The following is a 21791-nucleotide window of genomic DNA, read 5'->3' on the forward strand; positions in this document are numbered from 1 at the left end:
TTGCTATTCCGCACAGCTTCAAAGAGCACTGAAAGCAGTTTGAAAGTGCATTATTCTCCATGTGCGGAATGAGCCAATGACTATCTGCAGGTACCAGTGCAGACTTCTTCACTTCCCACGACCTTGAACAGGACAACAGAAGGACAAAAGAAGTAGTCGCTACAGGATATGTCATAGAATTTGCCAAACTGTCAAGGCACCGGTTCTTTCCATCTCCTCTGAGCAACAGACCCAACAAGACGGCAAGGACCTTATCGGCCATATGTCATCTACTCCACATCCAGGCCATTGAAATTCTCAGGTGTCTGCTCTCACTTCTTTGCTGTACCAAAGACAACCGGAGATTGGAGGGCCATACTCAATTTTCAATATATGAACAAACACATCCGCCTCAAATGATTCCAGATGGAGACACTTCGCAGCATAACAGAAGCTCTTCACCCAGGAGACTTCCTGGCCTCTCTGGACCTCACCAAGGCCTACCTCCACATACCCATTCATCCGGCTCATCGCAGATATCTCTGAGGTAGATCACCATCACTTCCAGTTCAGAGCACTATCTTTTGGCCTGGCAACCACACCCTGAGCGTTTTCCAAAGTACTCCTAGCACCCATCATACTGCTACGAGAACAAGGAGTCCACGTATTTCCCTACTTGGACGACATCCTAATCTGGGCCAACTCCAGGGATCAACATCAAGGACGTCAATCGTGTCAGTACTACATCAGCACGGTTTCCTTGTAAATTCAGAGAATAGTTCCCTGACACCGTCACAACAGATGGAACACTTAGGGGCTGTCATCGACACCACCAAAAGGACAATCTCCTTATTAGACAAAAAGGTGCAGAAGATCCATATCCTGGTGAACAAGATCATCTCCGCTTGGAGAGCTTTTCTCCTTCAACTAGCCAGTCTCATGTGCCTGCTGATAGCTGCCTTAGACATGGTGCAATGGGGACGACTACACACCAGAACTCTTCAACAGTTTCTGCTCCCCTATCAACTGGATATCATGCACAAACAGGACCGCACACTGACTGTTTCCCCTACACTAAGGAACAGCTTCCACTGGTGGACCTTCCCGAAGAACCTGAAACAGGGGAAGGTCTTTTTCCACAGCATCAGATTCAAATCTTTATGGATGCAAGCCTGCAAGGCTGGGGTGCGACTCTGGGGAACCAGATCACTCAGGGCACCTGGACCAAGGAACAATCTCATCTCCCCATAAACATTCTAGAGACTCGAGCAATTCTCCTCACTCTGCAACACTTCCAATCTCGCATCTAACATCATCATGTTCTGATCCGGGCGGACAACGTGTCAGCAAAATATCACATAAACAATCAGGGGGGATCACGCTCGACCCAATTGCATCGCGAAGCAGCTCAAATTCTCACTTGGGCCGAACAACACCTGTTATCCCTGCAAGCAGAACATGTCCAAGGTTGACTCAACATCCGAGCAGATTGTCGACAGCAGGTTGTGGACGTGGAATGGTCCCTCAACCGATCCATTTTCCAGGAAATAGTACACAGATTCGGCACTCCTTGTCTAGACCTGTTTGCCACAGCAGACAACTCTCAGACTGCACAGTTCATGTCACGGTTTCAACACCCCAGAGCACTAGCTATAGACGCTCTATGTGCCCCGTGGCCTCTGGGTCTCCTCTACGCCTTCCCACCAACTCTGGTCCTACCCAAGTTGTTGAGAAGGATATCGGAACTATGAGTGACAGTCATCCTAGTCGCACCTTATTGGCCGAGGTGTCCCTGGTTTTCAACCCTGAGAGAACTATCAGTGGGCGCTCCATACACGCTTCCTCAGATTCCGGACCTTCTGATGCAAAGTCCCATCTGGCATCCCAACCCAGGCTGGTTACATCTGACCACCTGACTCTTGAACGGTGACAACTGATAAGAAAAGGGTATTCTACAAGAGTGACAGAGACCCTACTCTCTTCAAGACAACCAGCCATCACCAGGATCTACAACGCTACCTGGACAGCCTTCTTCCATTGGTGCCACCCCAAGAACATCAATCCAAAGGAACCCTCCATTTCTGAAGTTTTGAGTTTCTTCAATTTCGCTTTGATAACAGACTCCATAGTGCCACTCTCCACCGCCAGATCACTACCCTTTCCACAGTGTGGCCCCTGTTTCACGAAATACCAGCCACACATCATCCTGATATCACCAGGTTCCTACGGGGAGTTTCTCAGTTTCAAACTCCCACCCAACATAGGTTCCCATCCTGGAGACTACATTCTGTGCTTGCGGCCTTAACTCGCTCACCCTTCGAATCTGTTCAATCCATACATCTCAAATGGCTATGCATGAAAGTCTTGTTCCTAGTGGCAGTGACCTCGGCCAGGAGAGTCTCCGAACTACACACATTATCTATCAACCCTAACCTATGCATATTCCACAAAGATATGGTTGTGTCTCCCCCATAGGGCCCTCCACATAGTAATTCTATTATATAGTAACCATTGACTGAGAAAATGCATAATGACAAAAAGATACTATAAATTCAGCAATTACTTTAAACAAATTTGTATTTTATTAATCATAACATGCATTTGAAAAATAGTAATACGAAATATATGCTTGCTTAATTATTATAGTGAGTCATTTAATGAGAAGGCTGGTACTGTTTTACAGCTGTCAGAGATTGGAAGACACCCACATATGGCTATACCTTTAGTTTTTTCTATTTAATAATTGCAGGGTATTTATTTCTCAGGAGTATGACACAAATAGTTGATAGAACTTATAAGCTGTATGATAGAGACACAGTACATATATTATAATGAAAATTACTTAATCATGGTTGAAAGATTGGGGGAGTGCCACTGGTGTGTACACTTTGCTAGTGTAGATGGATACAGATGTATCATAACATCATATTCAATGATGCAGGTGGAGGGGGTATTCAATGCTGTGGCCTGCTCCCAGTCGCTTAACCATGATAAAGAGATTGGCAGTGTTATGTCTGTACAGAGCCAGAAAGTTCAGATACCAAATTGGTTTCTTACTAATTTAATTGCTGAAATAGCAGAAGGGAAACCTTTTGATATTGGGTCTCCATGCTTTTTTTCAATAGGTTCTTAAATAAACACATAACAAGATTTCTTGTGTAGTAGAGCAGATTTTTAATTTGGCTTATTTGTGTCATTATAGATCTGTATTTAGACTCTTTATATGTAAATGTGTGATTTGAGGAACAATTAAGTGTTGACAAAATATACTGCAGTCATATCAATTGCAGTGCATTTTCCATAATTTTTCTAACTGACATCTTTGATAAATAGTGGTTGCCAAGTCAAAACCGATTATACAGTGCACTAGGAATTCATGGTGCTGTCAGGGAGAAGACCGATTGACTTTAAATTTACATATTAATGAGAAGATTTGTTAAGGGGGTGCTTCACTATAGAAAATAACAGCATATTTATAGGGCACGACATTTTATAAATAAAGCTGATGCAGGAAAATGGAAATTAAACCTTTCAGATTAATACATTCAAGAATGTTAAAATGCATATTTGCATTTTTATTTTCTAAATTTACCTTCCTTTCCAAGCAGCAGATTTTTTTCACCCAAGTTAAATGTGTCTCTCTTTGGATATTAGTATTGTAACTTCTGAATTATTGTATGTGCCTCAACAGGTAGAGACCTACCAGTAAAGGGTTGGGGTTAGGGAAAGAGTCGCTATTTTCACTATATGTGTTAATTCTTGTATAAGTATTGTAATCTTAATTCTTCTAAGAGATTGAAGATTCATATTAAAATTTATAATGGTAGAAAACTACTGCTGGATTTGGTGGTAAAAATAATAATGTAACAATATGGGATGATGTGGGACTTTGTTTTTTTCAGAAACGGGCAAAGTGGTCTTCAGCACAAGTGGTTCTCTAAGCCATTTTTGTGTCACATAGACATGATGCAGTCTTGTACTGTGCACTAACCTGGTATACCATCACTTCTTTCTGTATGCACAATTGTCCCCTTACCTGTAAATTAAATCCTGGGTGGTATCAGTTAGATTGATTTTTGCTGGAGCCTGAAGGGATGGTGAGAGTTGCTCAGATGGTTCCATGGTGGATCCTCCCCTCACCTGTAACAACCTGTTACAAGCCAGGCTGTGGATGCAAGCCAGGCTGTGTTCTCAGAACAGATTGCTATAAAAGCAGTGACAAGATCTGCATCCACAATTCTTGTTATGCCCTACAACAAAACATTCTGATACAGAATGACTAATAAGTTTTGTATGTACGTTGAGAATTGCCAAGTGGGGATACAGTAAAATCATTGCTGAATATGTTACACACCATAGTGAAATTTCTAGGCGCCATGGGGACCTGTTGCCTGGAATTTTTCAAGCTCTTTTATAAAGTTATTGTCAGATGGTTCTTGATTGGTAATTGTACTCATTGCACCTGCTATTGCTTTATTTGCTCTCCTTCCCAAAAGAATACTGTACCCACTATCACTGAAAAGATAAAGGTCTGATTGGAAAAAAAACATGTTGTCATAAAAATGTAGATGGAAGTCTATAAGAAATTTCTGTTATACAATAGAAGAACACATTGCCTCTGTCCTCTGGAAAAAGCTGGCTGATTTGGTGAAGAGCAGTAAAAGAGACAAGATTTTTTCAACATTGTTACGTGTTTAAGACCCGTTTTAAACAAATGTTGCCTTTGAACACATGACTGTATTTGTTCTGAATTTCTGTAGTCATGTCACACAAACACAGAATTTTATACTGAATATAGCATGCAGCATCTCCAGCTTTCATGTGTTTATGAATGTTAATGGCTATGTGTCTTGTCCACTATTTGCCTTGGTCACTGTCTTACCCATGATGTCTTCGTCATTTTCTTTTATATGGAACAATTGGAGTTTAATTTCCTTGAGAGAGACTTGCCTCATTTGCTCTTCTTACTCCATAAGAAGTAAAGAAGAATGTGACTTCTGGTTGTAACTGACTCTTGCTGCTTGAGTGCCACAGTGTTCCTGGCAAGAGACAACAGAGGTGGTTTGCTACTGCCTTTCTCCATGTAGCAACTTGTCTTCTTTAGTGGTCCACCAACTAAGTACTAATGCAGTTGACCCTGTATAGCTTCCAAGATCTGAGGAGCTTGAGCTAAGCTGGGTTATTCAGGCTGCTCAACTCTATAAAGGAAAGCTTATAGTATCACCGTTTCTCAAATTGGACTCCATAAGTACTCCAATAGATTTGTGACTTATGGCTGAAAATCCTGCTGTGATAGAGACCAACCATTTCATCAGAATGAATGGCGCAAGGGAACTCATTCACTTTTTGATTGCTGCTTCCTCTGGTAGATTTAAGTACCTGGGGTGGTAGCTGAGGCAAGGGGAGAAAAGGAGAGAGAAAACTCAATCTAGCTGAACAGGTTAGCTAACCAAAAGGTAGAGGAAAACAGATAATGAACCAGGGAGGAAGATAAGCATTTTATAAATGCCACTAGAAATTCAATAAACATATATACTAACAAAACAAATATATACTTAACAACAAAAACTCTTAATTAGTTAAGATAACAGCACACTAAATCATTGACCACCAAATGTGTTTTGGCAAAAATCACCATCATCTAGTGGAAAACCTTTCTCAAGAGAAGTGTGGATGCAGTCACATAAAATGATTGAATAAACATATGTATTATACTGATCAGGTAAGGCACTTAAATGTAGAATTAATATCTGTAGAATTTATATCTTTCTGTAAATCAGAGTCTTCAGAATAGTTCACTCTATATTAACTTCCCTGAAACCTGATCGTTCACCCAGCTCTCACTGTAAATATATATTGTTTCACACTGTTTCAATAAAGAAGCATGATTTTAGTATGATTGCTTTGGATTGGATTATTTTTTAATCATGTCTGTATTGCCATTTCAGATAATTCAGTGATACTTTTCTTTCCAATATTGCAAGCAAATTTGTGTGTATGTGTTATTGCTCCTCCCCCCGCCCCCTCTGAGAACTTTACACTTTAGAACTTTCCCTTTTCCTGAGTTCCCAAACTAATACCACAAAGTAAATCTATTAGATGAAACGGTGGTGAAGATTTGTTGGGATGAGAATCTTCAGAACCTTGTCAATTAAATATCTGTAGAAACCTCAAAACCCTATGCTTCAAGGCACATGATTAGATAACATTTATACGTTCAGTTCAATACCTGTAGGATTGAAAGGAGACTATGGCAATGTTTGTTCACCTGTTCACCAGGTTCTTTGGGGAATATGTGCTACACCCTCTTGGTCTTTGGGTGGGTGGAGTTGTTTATTATTCTGGTGAATTCATGAGTGTAAATAATAATTGGGAACAATCAGATTCTTCTGGTGTTGCAAACTCTGAAAGTAAAAAAAGAACTTAACCATATAACTTTAAAAAGATTTAAAGAATGACATATACATTCACTACTTTTCTGTTCATTTTCAAGGATAACTGAAAGAATAGATTTGTTAGTAGACATCACACTAATGTGTAAAATTTTACACTGATTTAACTGTGCCCTAGTACTTGTCTTCAGTTTGATGCTTGTACTACTATTATACTAGTAAGTTTTAGCTTTGACAACTGAATTACAGAGGCCAAGGCTGGCAGTAGAACTTGTATTCAGTCTTTGAAAAAGAAACAGTCCGTTGTCTTTGGTTTGTCAGCAGCCCTTTGAAAAATCTGACCTGCAGTTTGAATTCAAATGCTTCTGAGGAAAATTAGAAATTTAGAAAATTTAGAAGACTTAGAACTGGGTAGATTTAAGTCCAGTTGTACCATAGATTTTTCTGTGACCTGAAAAGAAAAAGTGAAGTGGCATGTATATGAATGGATGTTTCTCCATTTTATTCTTTCTTTGTTTATAGGATGGTGTTCAGGAAGAATATAGTGAAAAGAAGTTCTACGAATCAGATGATGAGCAGCAGGAAAAAAATGAGAAAGTAAACACATCCTATACCATGGACCCGGACCACAGATTACTGATTCGCAATACAAAGCCTTTGCTGCAAAGCCGGAATGCTGCTGTATGACTAATATCCTCCATAATACATCTTTTTAAAATATAGTACATTTTTGTTGCTATTAATGTGACATATCACTCTTTGTCTAAGTGCAGTTATTTTTTTCTTGGAGGTCCTTTAAATGCTAGATTTTCTTAACGTAGGTATTCACATTCAGTACCACAGAAGCTTCCAGCCTTTTTGAGCTTGTAGAAACATTTGGAATTCTGACCTGGCCTTGTGGGAGTAGCAACAAAATGGCTGCCACAAAGTGATTGTCACAGCGTTACTTCAGTATTACTGTGTAGATCTTCGTGCTGTGGTGGCAGCTGCTGCCAAAGCAACATTTAAATTCTGAACAGCCAATCAGAAGCCTTGCTGGGCTAAAACCCTATCTAGTTCCACCTGTTTTTGCCAAAATACTTGTTGGGCACCAGAAAAGGTGTCAGTGGTTGCCATGGTTCTCATAGGTACCATGTTGGGGAATTCCTTTAGGAGTGATTTCCACTGTGGTGGTGAAGAAAAGGATATGGCTTTCCAGAAAACCTTCAATTGGAAAACTTTCTGGAAAACTTTCTAAATTTATTCGGGACTATAAATATAGCATGATTTAAGTTATTTATTTGTAATAATTTATAAACAGATTTTTAAAATCTTTATATTTCATAAGGAAAATATCAAGTTTGATTGCATATGTATACAAACCCAAAACTTTATTTAGAAACTTATTTTAATTGCAGTAGTATGTGTAAAAATGTAAGACAATGCTGCCTATACTTCCCAGGCATTTTTTAAAGGAAAAACTGACAGTTCTGAAAATTGTTGACAATAATTTTACCATACCCATAGAACTGTATCTGATGTGCCACAGACATGGCTGTTCACACATTTATTTCAGCAGAATTTAACTCTCATCCATAGAGGTCGATAGAGCACCTTATCAGTTGAATTACTTGTTACTTCTGTATCACTACAGTGATTACAGTATTCCATCCACCAAGTGCTTTGGTTTTGATGTGATCAGCACAGCCAATCCAATGAGGCCATAGCTTGATTTTTAAGAATTTGATTATTAAATGTACGTGGTACATTGGTAGTTGGTGGCTTTGCTTTGGAGCAACCGTGCAACTCTTCCAATGGGTGAATCACGACCCTAGGAGAGTTTACTCAGAAGCAAGCCCCATTGCCAGCAACCGCGCTTACTCCCAGGTAAAGGATCGCACTTTAGTTCTTCTCATGAAAATCAGTGGGGGTTAATAGCATTTAACAGGGTTACCTACACTGTTTCCCCAAAACTAGGCCCAGGCCAGCCTAGATGTGTGTGTGGAGGGGACTCTGTTTGTTTGTGCCCATAGAGAGGGCTCTGAGTGCCATCTCTGGTACCACGTGCCATAGGTTCGCCATCACTGATCTAAAGTAATTTTTAAAAATCCATTTGTATGATGTTCCACAACTTCATAATAAATTAGCTGCTTAACATCACTGGTCATTTTTATTAGTATTTCCCACCTTTTATTCCTTTTGCCTTTGACTAAAGTTTCTTACACTGTAGATAGAAATTAAGAATACTAGATAGAAATTAAGAACATGGTCTTATTGATTTGTGTTCTGGCTTACAGGAAAAAGACATTATTTTGGTGGTCAGAACTTGAACCTAACTTTATCTACAATTGTTTTTTCCTCTGATAGCAACCCATTTATGATTTTTTTCCAGAAAAAAATAACAACACTGATCACTTTGAATGTCTTTGTTTTCTTCAAGGACTATATGAAACAAAGTTTTCTGTAGGTCAATATTTGAAGGAATGGCACAATCACTATCTGCAGTGAAGGTGAACAACTTTTTCTTTCAGGTGGTGATGGCAGTTGCTCAACTTTATTGGCACGTGGCATCCATATCTGAGGCTGGCATTGTTGCTAAATCATTAGTACGCTTACTTCGCAGTAACAGGTAAGTTAAGTGGAATACTGGTCAATAAATATTTCCATCATTGGAAGGTATTCCTTCTGTGGTAAAAGCAATTGGGTATTTGCTCATAAAGGAATATAGTACATACTTGCAAAATTTGAGAAGTTTAAATAGCATTTTAGTGAGCTCAATTTTATGAACTTTAGTAAAAGTGTAAAGTATAGCTCTGTTTTCCATTCTTCTGCGTATTTAGTATTTAGTATATGGCAAATTTCGTGTTATTACAAAAATGGTGGCCAGAGGACTGTTGTGATCTGTTCTGCAGGAGAAGAAAGAATGCTCCATGGTTCGCTGTGACTATTTTGCAGGAACAGATTGGGGGGGGGGAGTGTCTTGTACCCAAGCCTACTGCTGGATAAGCAGGTGGCAGCTGTGGCTTGGAGTGCCTGTTAACCCATGTTGACTCATTAGTTAGCTGTGACCTTCCTGGGCAAAAACATTTGACCACTGTGGTGTGTGCTCTGGTTACATCTAAGTCAGATTACTGTAGTGTTCTCTGTGTTTGGAAACTTCATTTGGTGCAGAAGCCTACAGTCAGGATGTTGGCTGGAGTGGGTCGTAGAGGCCCTATCACTCCAATAGGCCCATCTACACTGACTCCTGATTTGCTTCTGGGCATAGTTTGAGGTGCTGGTCTTGAACTTCATACCTGAAGGACTGCCTACTCCCTTGTGAACCTGCCTGCCTGTGGTCATCTTTGGAGACCTTCCTTCAGGTGCCCCACCTTCTGAGATTAGGTGGGTGGCAGCCAGGGAGTAGGCTTTCTTAACTATCAAACCAAAGCTTTGGAACTCCTTCTCTAGAAAGACGTGTCTGTCCATTCCTGTTGCCATCTCCCACCAGTAGAGGAAGACTTCTTTGTTTTGTTCGTCATTCCCTCAGTGATCCCTCCTTTCCAAACAGTGTTTCAATCACTGTTTTGTATGTAGTTTAACTCTGGCCCCTTCCACACACACAAAATAATGCGTTTTCAAACCACTTTCAAAACTGTTTGCAAGTTGATTTTGCTGTTCCGCACAGCTTCAAAGAGCACTGAAAGCAGTTTGAAAGTGGATTATTCTGCATGTGCGGAATGAGCCTCTGTTTTGAATTGCTTAATGATGTGTGTTTAGAAGACTGATTTAATGGTATTATAACACAATTTTATGATGTATGTTTTAAATAAATAGTCATTATTATCAAGACAGTTTTGAGTTCCATCCTGCTAGGCTAGGATGGAACTGCTAGGCATGATGTAATGGTTAAGAGCAGGTGCACTCTAATCTGGAGAACCGGGTTAGATTCCCCGCTCTGCCACTTGAGCTGTGGAGGCTTATCTGGTGAACCAGATTAGCTTGTGCACTCCCACACACACCAGCTGGGTGACCTTGGGCTAGTCACAGCTTCTCAGAGCTCTCTCAGCCCCACCTACCTCACAGGGTGTTTGTTGTGAGGGGGGAAGGGCAAGGAGATTGTAAGCCCCTTTGAGTCTCCTACAGGAGAGAAAGGGGGGATATAAATCCAAACTCTTCTTCTTCTTCTTCTAACCCAGATTGAATCAAATAAAAACTACATTCCTAAATTTTAATCATATTTTAGCTTGCAGCCTTTAATCATGTATTTAGCTTGCAAGTATACTTTTTACTTTTGATCTCCAGTGTTCTCTGCTTTAAATGATTTTAATAGTGAAATGAGAGATGTGTATTAATTAATCTGTTGTTGATTTCTATAGGGAGGTGCAGTACATTGTTCTCCAGAATATAGCAACAATGTCAATCCAGCGCAAGGTTTGGTTTGCTTAATACATAAATTCAGGGTTTTTTTTACTTTTTAAACTTGGATAAAATTGCTAAATTACATTTGTCTGTTTTTCTCCCCTAGGGCATGTTTGAACCTTACTTGAAGAGCTTCTATGTTAGATCAACTGATCCAACTATGATCAAGACGCTAAAGGTATTTTTAATACAATATAATCATATATCTTAATATGGTGACTACATTTGTTCTTTCAACATCTGCTCAGACATACTCCTTTTCCATTGCTAAAGCAAAAATGAGCAGAATTGTCCGTTTATGTCACCTGAAGCCATGGTTCTGACTAAAGACCATACTTACTGAATGCTATATAGGATTATTTTGAATGAAAAAAATATTGATTATATTTATATCCCATGCTCCCACCAAGTCAGGGCTTAGGTCAGTTTCTTACTGTAAGCTATAGTAACTCCCCTCATTCAATTCTGCTTTAATTGGGTAACCTTGGTTGGTTTTCTTGTGATGAAAACAAGTCAGCATGCATACTCCTCCAGGGCTGAAATTTGAAAATAAGAAATCTTGAATAAACTGCAGTTTGAATTATCTGCTTCGACAAACTGTTTCTTGTTTACAAGCCAGGGCCCAATTCAGACATGAGAAAGCCAGAGATTTGTTTGCAGTCGCCATGAAGCCAGCTAATTGCCAGGATCATGTAGATCTTTCCCCCTTGTATGTTTCCCTTCAACAAACTCCCTGTCTGTTGTGATGTCCAAATGTGGTTGCCTCAACTAGTGATGGTTTCTTGTGTTCTCAGGAACTGGGACTTTTAATCATGGTTTAATCTTGATCAAAATTATTGATTTTAGGAAGTGTCAAACCTCCATTTGTAAAGGCCCTCACATTTTAGTCATCTCAACAGATTGGCATTCATTGAAGATTTCAGTTGTCAAAATCAGCCTACCATAGAAAGGATGGGGAAGGGAGGGAACACATGAACTCACAATTCACTAAATTTGTTCCTGTTTTGGATGACCTCTGATTTGTTTGTTCAGAGCTAATTTTGAGATTATAACCCTGGTTTGTGAGGAAGGAGCACTGGCGCCGATGGCCCAAGTTAGCTCGATCTGATCAGATCTTAGAAGCTAAACAAGGTCAGCCTTAGTTAATGCTTGGAGGAGTGACCACCAAGGAAGTCCGGGGTCGCTACACTGAGGCTGGCAATGGCAAACCACCTGTGAACATCTCTTGCCTAGAAAACCATCTGGTGTCTCCATAAGTTGGCTGTGACTTGACAGCACTTGCCAAACAAGAAACAAATCGCTACATATTAGAGCACCTGATTCAGATGCTGCAACCACTTGCAGTTTGCTGAAGACTGTTGGTGTGCAGTTTCCCCTTTCAGGGTGGGGAGGGGAGAAGCAGCATATGAACCTGATGACCTTGGCTCGCTCTTATCAGAAACAGGCTAAATGTAGCCTGAATGTAACAGGTTTGCAGCTCAAAAACTCAGTGCCTTTTTAATTTGTTTTAAAAGTTGTTGAATAAGAGTGCATTTTTGAGAGAAACAAAGGGATTTCTAGAAGAAAAGTTTAAACATATGACTGGATCTGAATAACTACAAATGGAGGAAAATTAGCTGATAGTGGTAGCCTTGATATACTTGTGATTGTTGGCTGTTTTCATGTTTAAGAACATAAGAACATAAGAACAAGCCAGCTGGATCAGACCAAAGTCCATCTAGTCCAGCTCTCTGCTACTCGCAGTGGCCCACCAGGTGCCTTTGGGAGCTCACATGTAGGATGTGAACGCAATGGCCTTCTGTGGCTGTTGCTCCCGATCACCTGGTCTGTTAAGGCATTTGCAATCTCAGATCAAGGAGGATCAAGATTGGGAGCCATAAATTGACTTCTCCTCCATAAATCTGTCCAAGCCCCTTTTAAAGCTATCCAGGTTAGTGGCCATCACCACCTCCTGTGGCAGCATATTCCAACACCAATCACACGTTGCGTGAAGAAGTGTTTCCTTTTATTAGTCCTAATTCTTCCCCCCAGCATTTTCAATGAATGCCCCCTGGTTCTAGTATTGTGAGAAAGAGAGAAAAATTTCTCTCTGTCAACATTTTCTACCCCATGCATAATTTTGTAGACTTCAATCCTATCCCCCCCTCAGCCGTCTCCTCTCCAAACTAAAGAGTCCCAAACGCTGCAGCCTCTCCTCATAGGGAAGGTGCTCCAGTCCCTCAATCATCCTTGTTGCCCTTCTCTGCACTTTTTCTATCTCCTCAATATCCTTTTTGAGATGCGGCGACCAGAACTGGACCCAGTACTCCAAGTGCGGTCGCACCACTGCTTTATATAAGGGCATGACAATCTTTGCAGTTTTATTATCAATTCCTTTTCTAATGATCCCCAGCATAGAGTTTGCCTTTTTTACAGCTGCCATGCATTGAGTTGACATTCCCATGGAACTATCAACCAAGACGCCTAAATCCCTTTCCTGGTCTGTGACTAATAGCACTGACCCCTGTAGCGTGTATGTGCAGTTTGGATTTTTTGCCCCTATATGCATCACTTTACATTTTGCTACATTGAACTGCATTTGCCATTTCTGAGCCCACTCACCTAATTTATCAAGGTCCGCTTGGAGCTCTTCGCAATCCTTTGTGGTTCTCACTACCCTACATAATTTGGTATCATCTGCAAACTTGGCCACCACGCTACCCACCCCTACTTCCAGGTCATTTATGAATAGGTTAAAGAGCACTGGTCCCAAAACGGATCCTTGGGGGACACCACTCCCGACATCTCTCCATTGTGAGAACTTCCCATTTACACCCACTCTTTGTTTCCTGTTTCTCAACCAGTTTTTAATCCATAGGAGGACTTCCCCTCTTATTCCTTCATTGCTGAGTTTTCTCAACAGTCTCTGGTGAGGAACTTTGTCAAAAGCCTTTTGGAAATCCAAGTAGACAATCTCCACCGGTTCACCCCTGTCCACATGCCTGTTTACACCCTCAAAGAACTCTAGTAAGTTTGTAAGACAGGATTTGCCTCTGCAAAAGCCATGCTGACTCTTTCTCAGCAGGTCTTGCTTTTCTACATGTTTTATAATTTTATCTTTAATGATAGATTCTACTAATTTACCAGGAACAGATGTCAAACTGACTGGCCTGTAATTTCCAGGGTTTCCCCGCTAGATCCTTTCTTAAAGATTGGTGTGACATTGGCCATCTTCCAGTCTTCAGGGATGGAGCCTGATTTCAGGGATAAGTTGCATATTAGAGTGAGAAGATCAGCAATTTCATGTTTGAGCTCTTTAAGAACTCTTGGATGAATGCAATCTGGGCCAGGGGATTTGGTAACATTTAGTTTATCAATGGCTGCCAGAACTTCTTCCTTGTCTACCACTATCTTCGCTAGTTCCTCGGATTCGCCTCCTAAGAAGCTTGGTTCAGGTGCAGGAATGTTCCTCACCTCCTCTTGGGTGAAGACAGATGCAAAGAATTCATTCAGCTTCTCTGCAATCTCCCTGCCATCTTTTAGCACACCCTTTGTTCCTTTGTCATCTAACGGGCCTACCGCTTCCCTTGCTGGCTTCCTGCTTTTGATGTACTTGAAGAACTGTTTGTTGCTGGTCTTGATGTTCAAGGCCATGCATTCCTCATAATCCTTTTTTGCCTCCCTTACAGCTAACTTGCTTCTCTTTTGCCACCATTTGTGTTCCCTCTCATATTCTTCATCAGCCAAACTGGACTTCCATTTTCTAAAAGACATTTTCTTTTTTCTGATAATTTCCTCAACCTCTCTTGTTAACCATGGTGGCTTTCTTTTGGACTGGGTGCTGCCTTTTCTAACCTGTGGAACACATTCCAGCTGAGCTTTTATTACTGTGTTTTTAAATAACCTCCAAGCATCCTGGACAGTTTTGACTCTCTTGATTTTCCCTTTCAGCTTCCTGCGCACTATCCCCCTCATCTTTGAGAAATTTCCCTTTCTGAAGGCGAATGTAACTACACTAGTAGTTGCCACTTGTTCGCATGCTGAGATACTGAATCTGACAGCATTGTGGTCGCTGTTCCCTATCGGCTCAACAACACTGACTTCCCGCACCAGGTCCTGGGTCCCACATAGAATTAGATCTAGGATCACCTCTCCCCTGGTTGGTTCCACAACCATCTGCTCTAAGCCACAGTCATTTAGCATATCCAGGAATGCTCTCTCCTTACTATGACCTGAACATGCATTTTTCCAGTTTATATGGGGATAGTTAAAATCACCCATTACCACTACATTTTTGTTTTTGTTGGCCTCTCTAATTTCTTTTTCCATCTCAGAATCCTCTTGTGCACTTTGGTCAGGGGGACGATAATATATTCCTAATATTAAACTGTCCTTCACACCTGGTATTGATATCCATGTTTCTGCATTCAGAATCAAAATACATTTTTGTACTTAAAAACTTCCTGTGGAGTAACTATTAGTCTGTTCTGGGAAAAATACATTGAAATCTTGCAGAATGTTGAGGACTGTGGCATAAACCTCCATATGAACCAAACCCATGAAAGAATATGCTACCATAAATGTATTTGTCTTTAAGTTGCTACAAGACTTCGTGTCTTTGGATTTAGTTCACTTTTGTCAGACACTGCATATGCTGCAGGCTGAAAGAACCTTTTGGATATTGGACCCAGAATGTGTAGCAACCCACATATTGTGATCTTGGAAGTTCTTCTAATCCAGATCTTGGCGGGCTAAAGGGAGATTCAGAGATCATGTGCATGGTTCAATTATAATGTGTTATAATGTACAAGAAGCATTGCCCCCTTTGTATTTCTTAAAATCAACATGCAGTGTTATGAAGTACAGGTGAAATAATAATTGGTTTTGAAATATTTGCTCTAGAAAAAAAAGTTTGTTGTACCATAAAACAAATGCTTTAACATAGCCTATCATGATGCTTTATGTTGCTGCCTTTCGTTTGCTTATAAAGGTTTCAGTTGATATTTTATGCTGTCTGAAAAGTAGATTTTTTTCCCTACCAACTTCAAACTGTTTTTCTTCCTTAGCTTGAAATCTTGACCAGCTTGGCAAATGAAGCCAACATATCTACTCTTCTCAGAGAATTTCAGGTTTGTGTATAATTTGTATTATTTCATTAATTTTCTGGTCTGATATATTTGTAAATTCTTCAGAATGAACTGGCATAGGAAGCACAGTATTTATATAAAGATTTGAAGTATAGAGGCATAGATTATAAAATATTGCTTAGATCCACCAGAGATTTCTGCTGACCAAACAGATTTCTATCAGCATAGTGTAAGCTTCTTGCTTCTCCTTTCCTTCTTAGAATACCTTTTCCTGGGGAATACCTTTTCCTGGGGAAACGGGGAACCTCCAGGAACCACGTGGCGGGGTTTTGTGGAGTCCTGCCACTGAATGAAAAAATTAGTGAAAATCACTCCTATGTCTGCAAAAGTCGTTTGATTGGTTCAAGACTGTGATTGACTTTTGTTGTTAATTTTGATGTTCTGCAAGCAGTAGATGGGCAAAACTATGTGGAAGATTTTTTTAGATTAGAATCCTGGAAAGGAGTTGTTTAGTAAGAGCAATATTGACACACATGGGATGAGTTAGACTGCATCCTGTGGATCCATTCCTCTGGATCCTGTGGATCCATCCTGTGGATCCATTCCACTCACGACAGCAGTGTTTTTGGCACAATAAACCTTCGCTGATGGTGAACATCTTGCATCATTGGCCGGTTGGCTGTTTACACCAGAGGAAATCGCTGCTGTTACTGGAACAACTATATGGGATCCAGCACATATCTCTTAAACTAAGGTAGTTTTAAAAGCATACTGGTATCTATCATTTGCTAAATATATTAAAGCTACTTATAGACTGCTTTTTCCACAGTGCAAAGTGGTTAAGGGTAAGTATGCTTTGCCTATTCAGATTTTCCATTCTCATATAGCAACTTTTGCAGTTCACAAACTGTGTCATGTTAAAAGGGTTGTTCATGATTAGATGATGCTGGTTAAATGGGGCAAAGTGTCTCTGAAAACAATTCATGGACTGCTGCTCTGCGCTCATAGTAACTTCTGGCTGTAGGTTACTGTGTGTTACTGTCCCCTGCCAAGACTCACAGAGGTAGATTCACTCCTGGGTATTTAGTGACAGGTGCTCGTATAGTAAAACTAATGCCCGTGGTCTATTTTTTCATGACTGGGGGAAAAAATGTTAAAACAAATAGCATTGGCTTTGATTTGATTTAATCTGTCTTGACATGTTTGCTTGTTCTTTGTTTCTAATTACCAATTGCTTTTAAATTCCTTTGCATATGAAAACTTCCCTCAGACCTGAAGGCTGCTTTCAGAGAGCAGAATGACTCTGTCAGACTTTTAAGCTGATTATACCAATATGTTGACAATTTAAATTCCTGTTTTCTTCAGACCTATGTGAAGAGCCAAGATAAACAGTTTGCTGCAGCTACAATCCAGGCAATAGGCAGATGTGCAACCAACATCTCAGAAGTGACTGACACGTGCCTTAACGGCCTGGTGTGCTTGCTGTCTAACAGAGATGGTAAGTTAATTGTTATTTGTGTTGGGGGAGGGGTGCGGTGACGGATGGCTTGTATTGTCTGGTAGTATCCTAGATAGAAACAGATTTTGAAAAACAGTATAATGAATTATTTGCCTTCAGTGTAGTCTGGACGTATAGTAGCCATGTACTATGTTTCCTCTTTGTAGCTCTTTAAAGTGGGTTTTCTGGTCTTTCTGTCAGTATGTAGTTGATATTGATAAATGGCAGTGCTTGAAAATATATAATTAAAACATGTAGAATGTTGGCTCATAGTGAACATACTGAGCTTTTTCTTAGTTGCATTAAAGTAACTGTACTGCAGAGGGTGCTACAAGCAGGGAAATGTGGGGTTTTTTGATATGTGGAAGTGGCTAAATAAAAAAAAACCTATCTCAGACAGTTTAGGGTAATCAGTAAACTGGTTCTTGTTTAATAATTTATGTCCCTTTATTTGGATATACAAATAGGAAAAAAAAGATAAATAGCTACAGATGCTAAGGAGGAGTGTGGGATATAAAAAGTGATTATTATGCAAATCATTCTCAAAAATGTGCATCTTAGGCAGTATTTATAATTCCATCAGTAAGAGTTTTAATGATGATTTATTTTGCCTTCAGTAACACTGTGCATGTTAGAATTGTTATCAGTGCATTCAGTTGGATTGACAGGTGCTTGGTCCAAATTAGAAATTGGTTTATGTATTTTGATGTCTACATATAGAAAAGGGGTTTAATCTTGTTGGACCAGGGTGCGATTGTGTGTTTCCTATTTCCTATATCAATTCTACAATTCTAAGCTATGTGCATCTACTGGATTTGGATGGAAGAGGGAGGGGAAAGATGTTTATTCAGGAACGTGGGAATATTGTAACACAAGTGCTAATATTAATCCATGTTAGCAGTTTCTCAGCTTCATAAATTAAATAGGAAAAAAACAACAAAAGTTCACCTTATGCCCAGAGAAGTTTTCAGGAAGTTCTACCCACTCTAGTCAATTAAATCCTACCATCCAAATGCACATATAATGCATACTTGTGACACAATGCTTTATTATACTACTTGACATTTTGTGATGGGAGCTGGATTGTTCTGGTATACAGTTCTGTCTGGAGAATATATTAGATTTGTCCTATTCTTTGATCCAAAAAGTATAGCGCAAAAATGCTAGAATTCAAAAATATCCATCTAGTTTTCAATATCAACTAATAGAACCAGCTTTTGCCAGTATTCGTAAAGAATAAAAATGCCAGATTTCAGAATTAGTGACAGTATTAGTGATAGATTCCTATTTCATCTGCTTGTTGGATGGAGATTAAAAAGCGTTATGTTCATATTTGGTTGAGAGAAGATCAAATAGAAGTAGTCAGGCTATAGTAAATGCATCATTGTACATTTGATATTAACTTTGGTCAAATTTTTCTGTTTCTTCTTTCTCTCATTGTGCTTCATTTGTGGGAATCACAATTAATGTGATTTTAGTTACCTGGTTTTTAAAACCTACATTTCATTTTGATTGTGCTTTGGATTGTGTTGCAATGAAATACTTCACTATACGATGTAGGAATACATCTCCTAACAGCCACTCTGTTTAGACTATTCATTGGTGTATATTCTCAATCGTCATGTGACAGATCTTCATGTGAGTAAATAGTTCTGCATTTCTGGCACTATAATATACATGCTATTAATTTTTCAGTATGTTTTGGGGGGAAAATCTAGATGTCAATCTTCTAATCATTTGAGTATCGTGCATGAAATTAATTTTATGACTGTAACTTTAAAAATATGCATTTTTTCCAGAAATAGTAGTTGCTGAAAGTGTCGTTGTCATTAAGAAACTGCTGCAGACACAGCCAGCGCACCATGGTGAAATTATTAAACGCATGGCCAAACTCTTGAATAATATTACTGTGAGTATTTAAAGTGTTCCAGTTCTATTTTATAAAAAATAATGTTAAAGTGTGCACATGTATGTTATGAATGAATAAGGGCTGTGGGGGCATATGCTGTGACTTAATTTATAGATAGAAATTTGTTTTTGGATAAGAATTAAGTCACCAAATACTTAATCATATTTTTGGCTTGTCAAATACTTATAATTATTATAGTAAAGAAAGTTTACATATGTATGATTTAATTAAATTCACAATCTACTCTGCCTTTTGGTAGCAATCAAAATCTGTTTGTTAAAATCTGTTTGCAGCACGAAGGTGTGGAAACAGGATAGCTTTCCAACAGAGCTACTTACAGGATGTTCTGTAAAAAAAAATTCTAGATGCCTGTAACAGCTGTGAAAAACTATGGCTTAATTGTTCTTTGTATTTATTTTTATAGACAGTTAATGGGTTAAAATGTTGTAGCAAAAACTGCCTTTAAAGTGTTTGAAAAGTGCACTTAATCATTTGCTCAGGCCATGTAGAATAAAATAATGGACAATGCAATTTACAGTTCTTCTTTGGCCTTTGAAAATAATGCAAAGCAGGGCTACATAATGAATGTGTTATTTTTTGCATTCTTGTTAGTAGTTACAGGTCACTGGAAAACACACTGAAGACCTCAGTGTAACTTTACATCTTTTAAGCTGGTAGTGAATTATTTAGAGTATTATATAAAATGGGGGCTCCTAGAATAGAATAGAATAGAATAGAATCTTTATTGGCCAAGTGTGATTGGACACACAAGGAATTTGTCTCCGGTGCATATGCTCTCAGTGTACATAAAAGAAAATACATTTGTCAAGAATCATAAGGTACAGCACTTAATGATTGTCATATAGGTCTAGTAAGCAATCAGGAAACAATCAATAGTAATAAAAACATAAAATGTAAAATCATAAAATAAAATGAAATGTCAGCACAGGCTATAGTCATACAGTCATAATTGGGAGGAGATGGGTAATAGGAATGATGAAAAAAGTAGTGCAGTAATTATATAATAAATATATAATAAATAGTTTGACATTATCGAGGGAATTATTTGTTTAACAGAGTGATGGCATTCGGGAAAAAACTGTTCTTATCTCTAGTTGTCTTGGTGTGCAGTGCTCTGTAGCGACGTTTAGATTATACACTTACTATTACATGTTTGAAGATCTGGCTATAATAAAACTCTTAAATTCTGTGTGATTTGTTGTTATAATAAAACATTGAAACTGGGTTCATCAGTCTGTTTTCCATTAAAATGCTTTTCATGGCAGTAGATTTAGGTGTCTGAATTATTGCCTTTTACAAAGCTCTTAACATTTATATTGTAACCAACTCTGCAATCCAGTGGGTTTAAAGAGATGTAACTCTGTGTAGGATTGCCCTACAAGTAATGCAGGCCATCTTTAAAAGTTTCTATCATAAGGCAGCATTTTATTACTATGCCAGAAAGGGATCCATAATTGTGAATTAGTGCCATTTGTATCTTGTCTTCAGTCCCACAGTTGGGGTCTGCATCTGTGCAGAGCATAATTCCAGAAACATACTGCTCCCTTGATTACAGACGTCTGCATCTTGTGCATCTTTGCAAAGCTAACTATGGTAGTTTGCAATGTCTGGTAGAATTATAAAGTTGTATCATATATTTCTTTAGATACTAAATAGTAGCTGAAATTTGAAGTTCCCATTTTTTTAGAAGTATTTCATGGTTCTGTGGGCAACTTGAACTGCTCCTGTACTTTAAAACTGGAATGTAGCACTCAATTATTGTTCTTTAGCCCAATTTAAAGTAATAGTTTGGGAGTAAAGTCTTAATGCGGTATAACCTTTGGAACATTAGAAGTAACCGCTTTCTTACTGTAAAGTAATGACATCAGTCTTACCACATTTCATTTAGAAAACTTATTCGAGCATCAAAAACATACCTTGCATAATAGATGTTTGGTGTATCTTTCCTCATTTCCTTATGATAGACTGTGTTCAAATGTTAGGAATGTCTTACAATGGTGCTGTCACAGTATTGCAAAAATATTGTGTAATATTATATTGTGTGAGGTGAAGCAGTGGTCTTTCTGGAAAGGGGAGCTTGGGTTATTACTGATGAAATAGTTGAACCTTATGGAGACCAGGTGCTCTGTGTGCACCAAGATCATCAGATTTAGTGAGACTGTGGAAAGCATCCGTTGATATTTGGGCATGTGACTCTTGTGCGCTCTTGGAAAACAAAATCTTAGATGGTTACTGCTTAGGCCAGACTAGTAGACAATTCTGTATATCATCGATATGGGCATGCATTTAATCTCTCTGCATTTAGATCACAGCTTGCTTTTGAAGTATACTTTAGGTCTAGACAATAAGAGCAAGAAATAGTGACTTCTGATCTAAAAGCTTGTGGCAGCCAGAATAGCAGTTATCATAGTCCCTGTGTGGCCAGATCCTGATTTTTAAAGGAAGTTTGGTAGATGTCTGAATCCATACCTCACACTATTTTTGCATGGTGGCACTAGTTCTGTGTCAGACCTAGAAGAGATATGTACCCTTGACATGTCAATGTA

General features: G+C 39.1%; 1 protein-coding gene across 2 annotated transcripts in view; it reads left to right on the forward strand.

Moving 5' to 3' along the window:
* AP3B1 (adaptor related protein complex 3 subunit beta 1) overlaps positions 1–21791 on the forward strand; it is a 177500-nt gene that overhangs the window by 41820 nt on the left and 113889 nt on the right. For both annotated transcript variants that reach the window (XM_048503414.1, XM_048503413.1), the window contains exons 8-14: positions 6894–7052; positions 8882–8979; positions 10709–10763; positions 10858–10929; positions 15797–15859; positions 17183–17315; positions 19115–19224. In XM_048503414.1, coding sequence (XP_048359371.1) covers positions 6894–7052; positions 8882–8979; positions 10709–10763; positions 10858–10929; positions 15797–15859; positions 17183–17315; positions 19115–19224 — 690 coding nt within the window. The remainder of the gene's footprint in view (positions 1–6893; positions 7053–8881; positions 8980–10708; positions 10764–10857; positions 10930–15796; positions 15860–17182; positions 17316–19114; positions 19225–21791) is intronic.

The sequence above is a fragment of the Sphaerodactylus townsendi genome, linkage group LG07, assembly GCF_021028975.2.
Source record: "Sphaerodactylus townsendi isolate TG3544 linkage group LG07, MPM_Stown_v2.3, whole genome shotgun sequence".
In the NCBI taxonomy this organism is placed as follows: domain Eukaryota; kingdom Metazoa; phylum Chordata; class Lepidosauria; order Squamata; family Sphaerodactylidae; genus Sphaerodactylus; species Sphaerodactylus townsendi.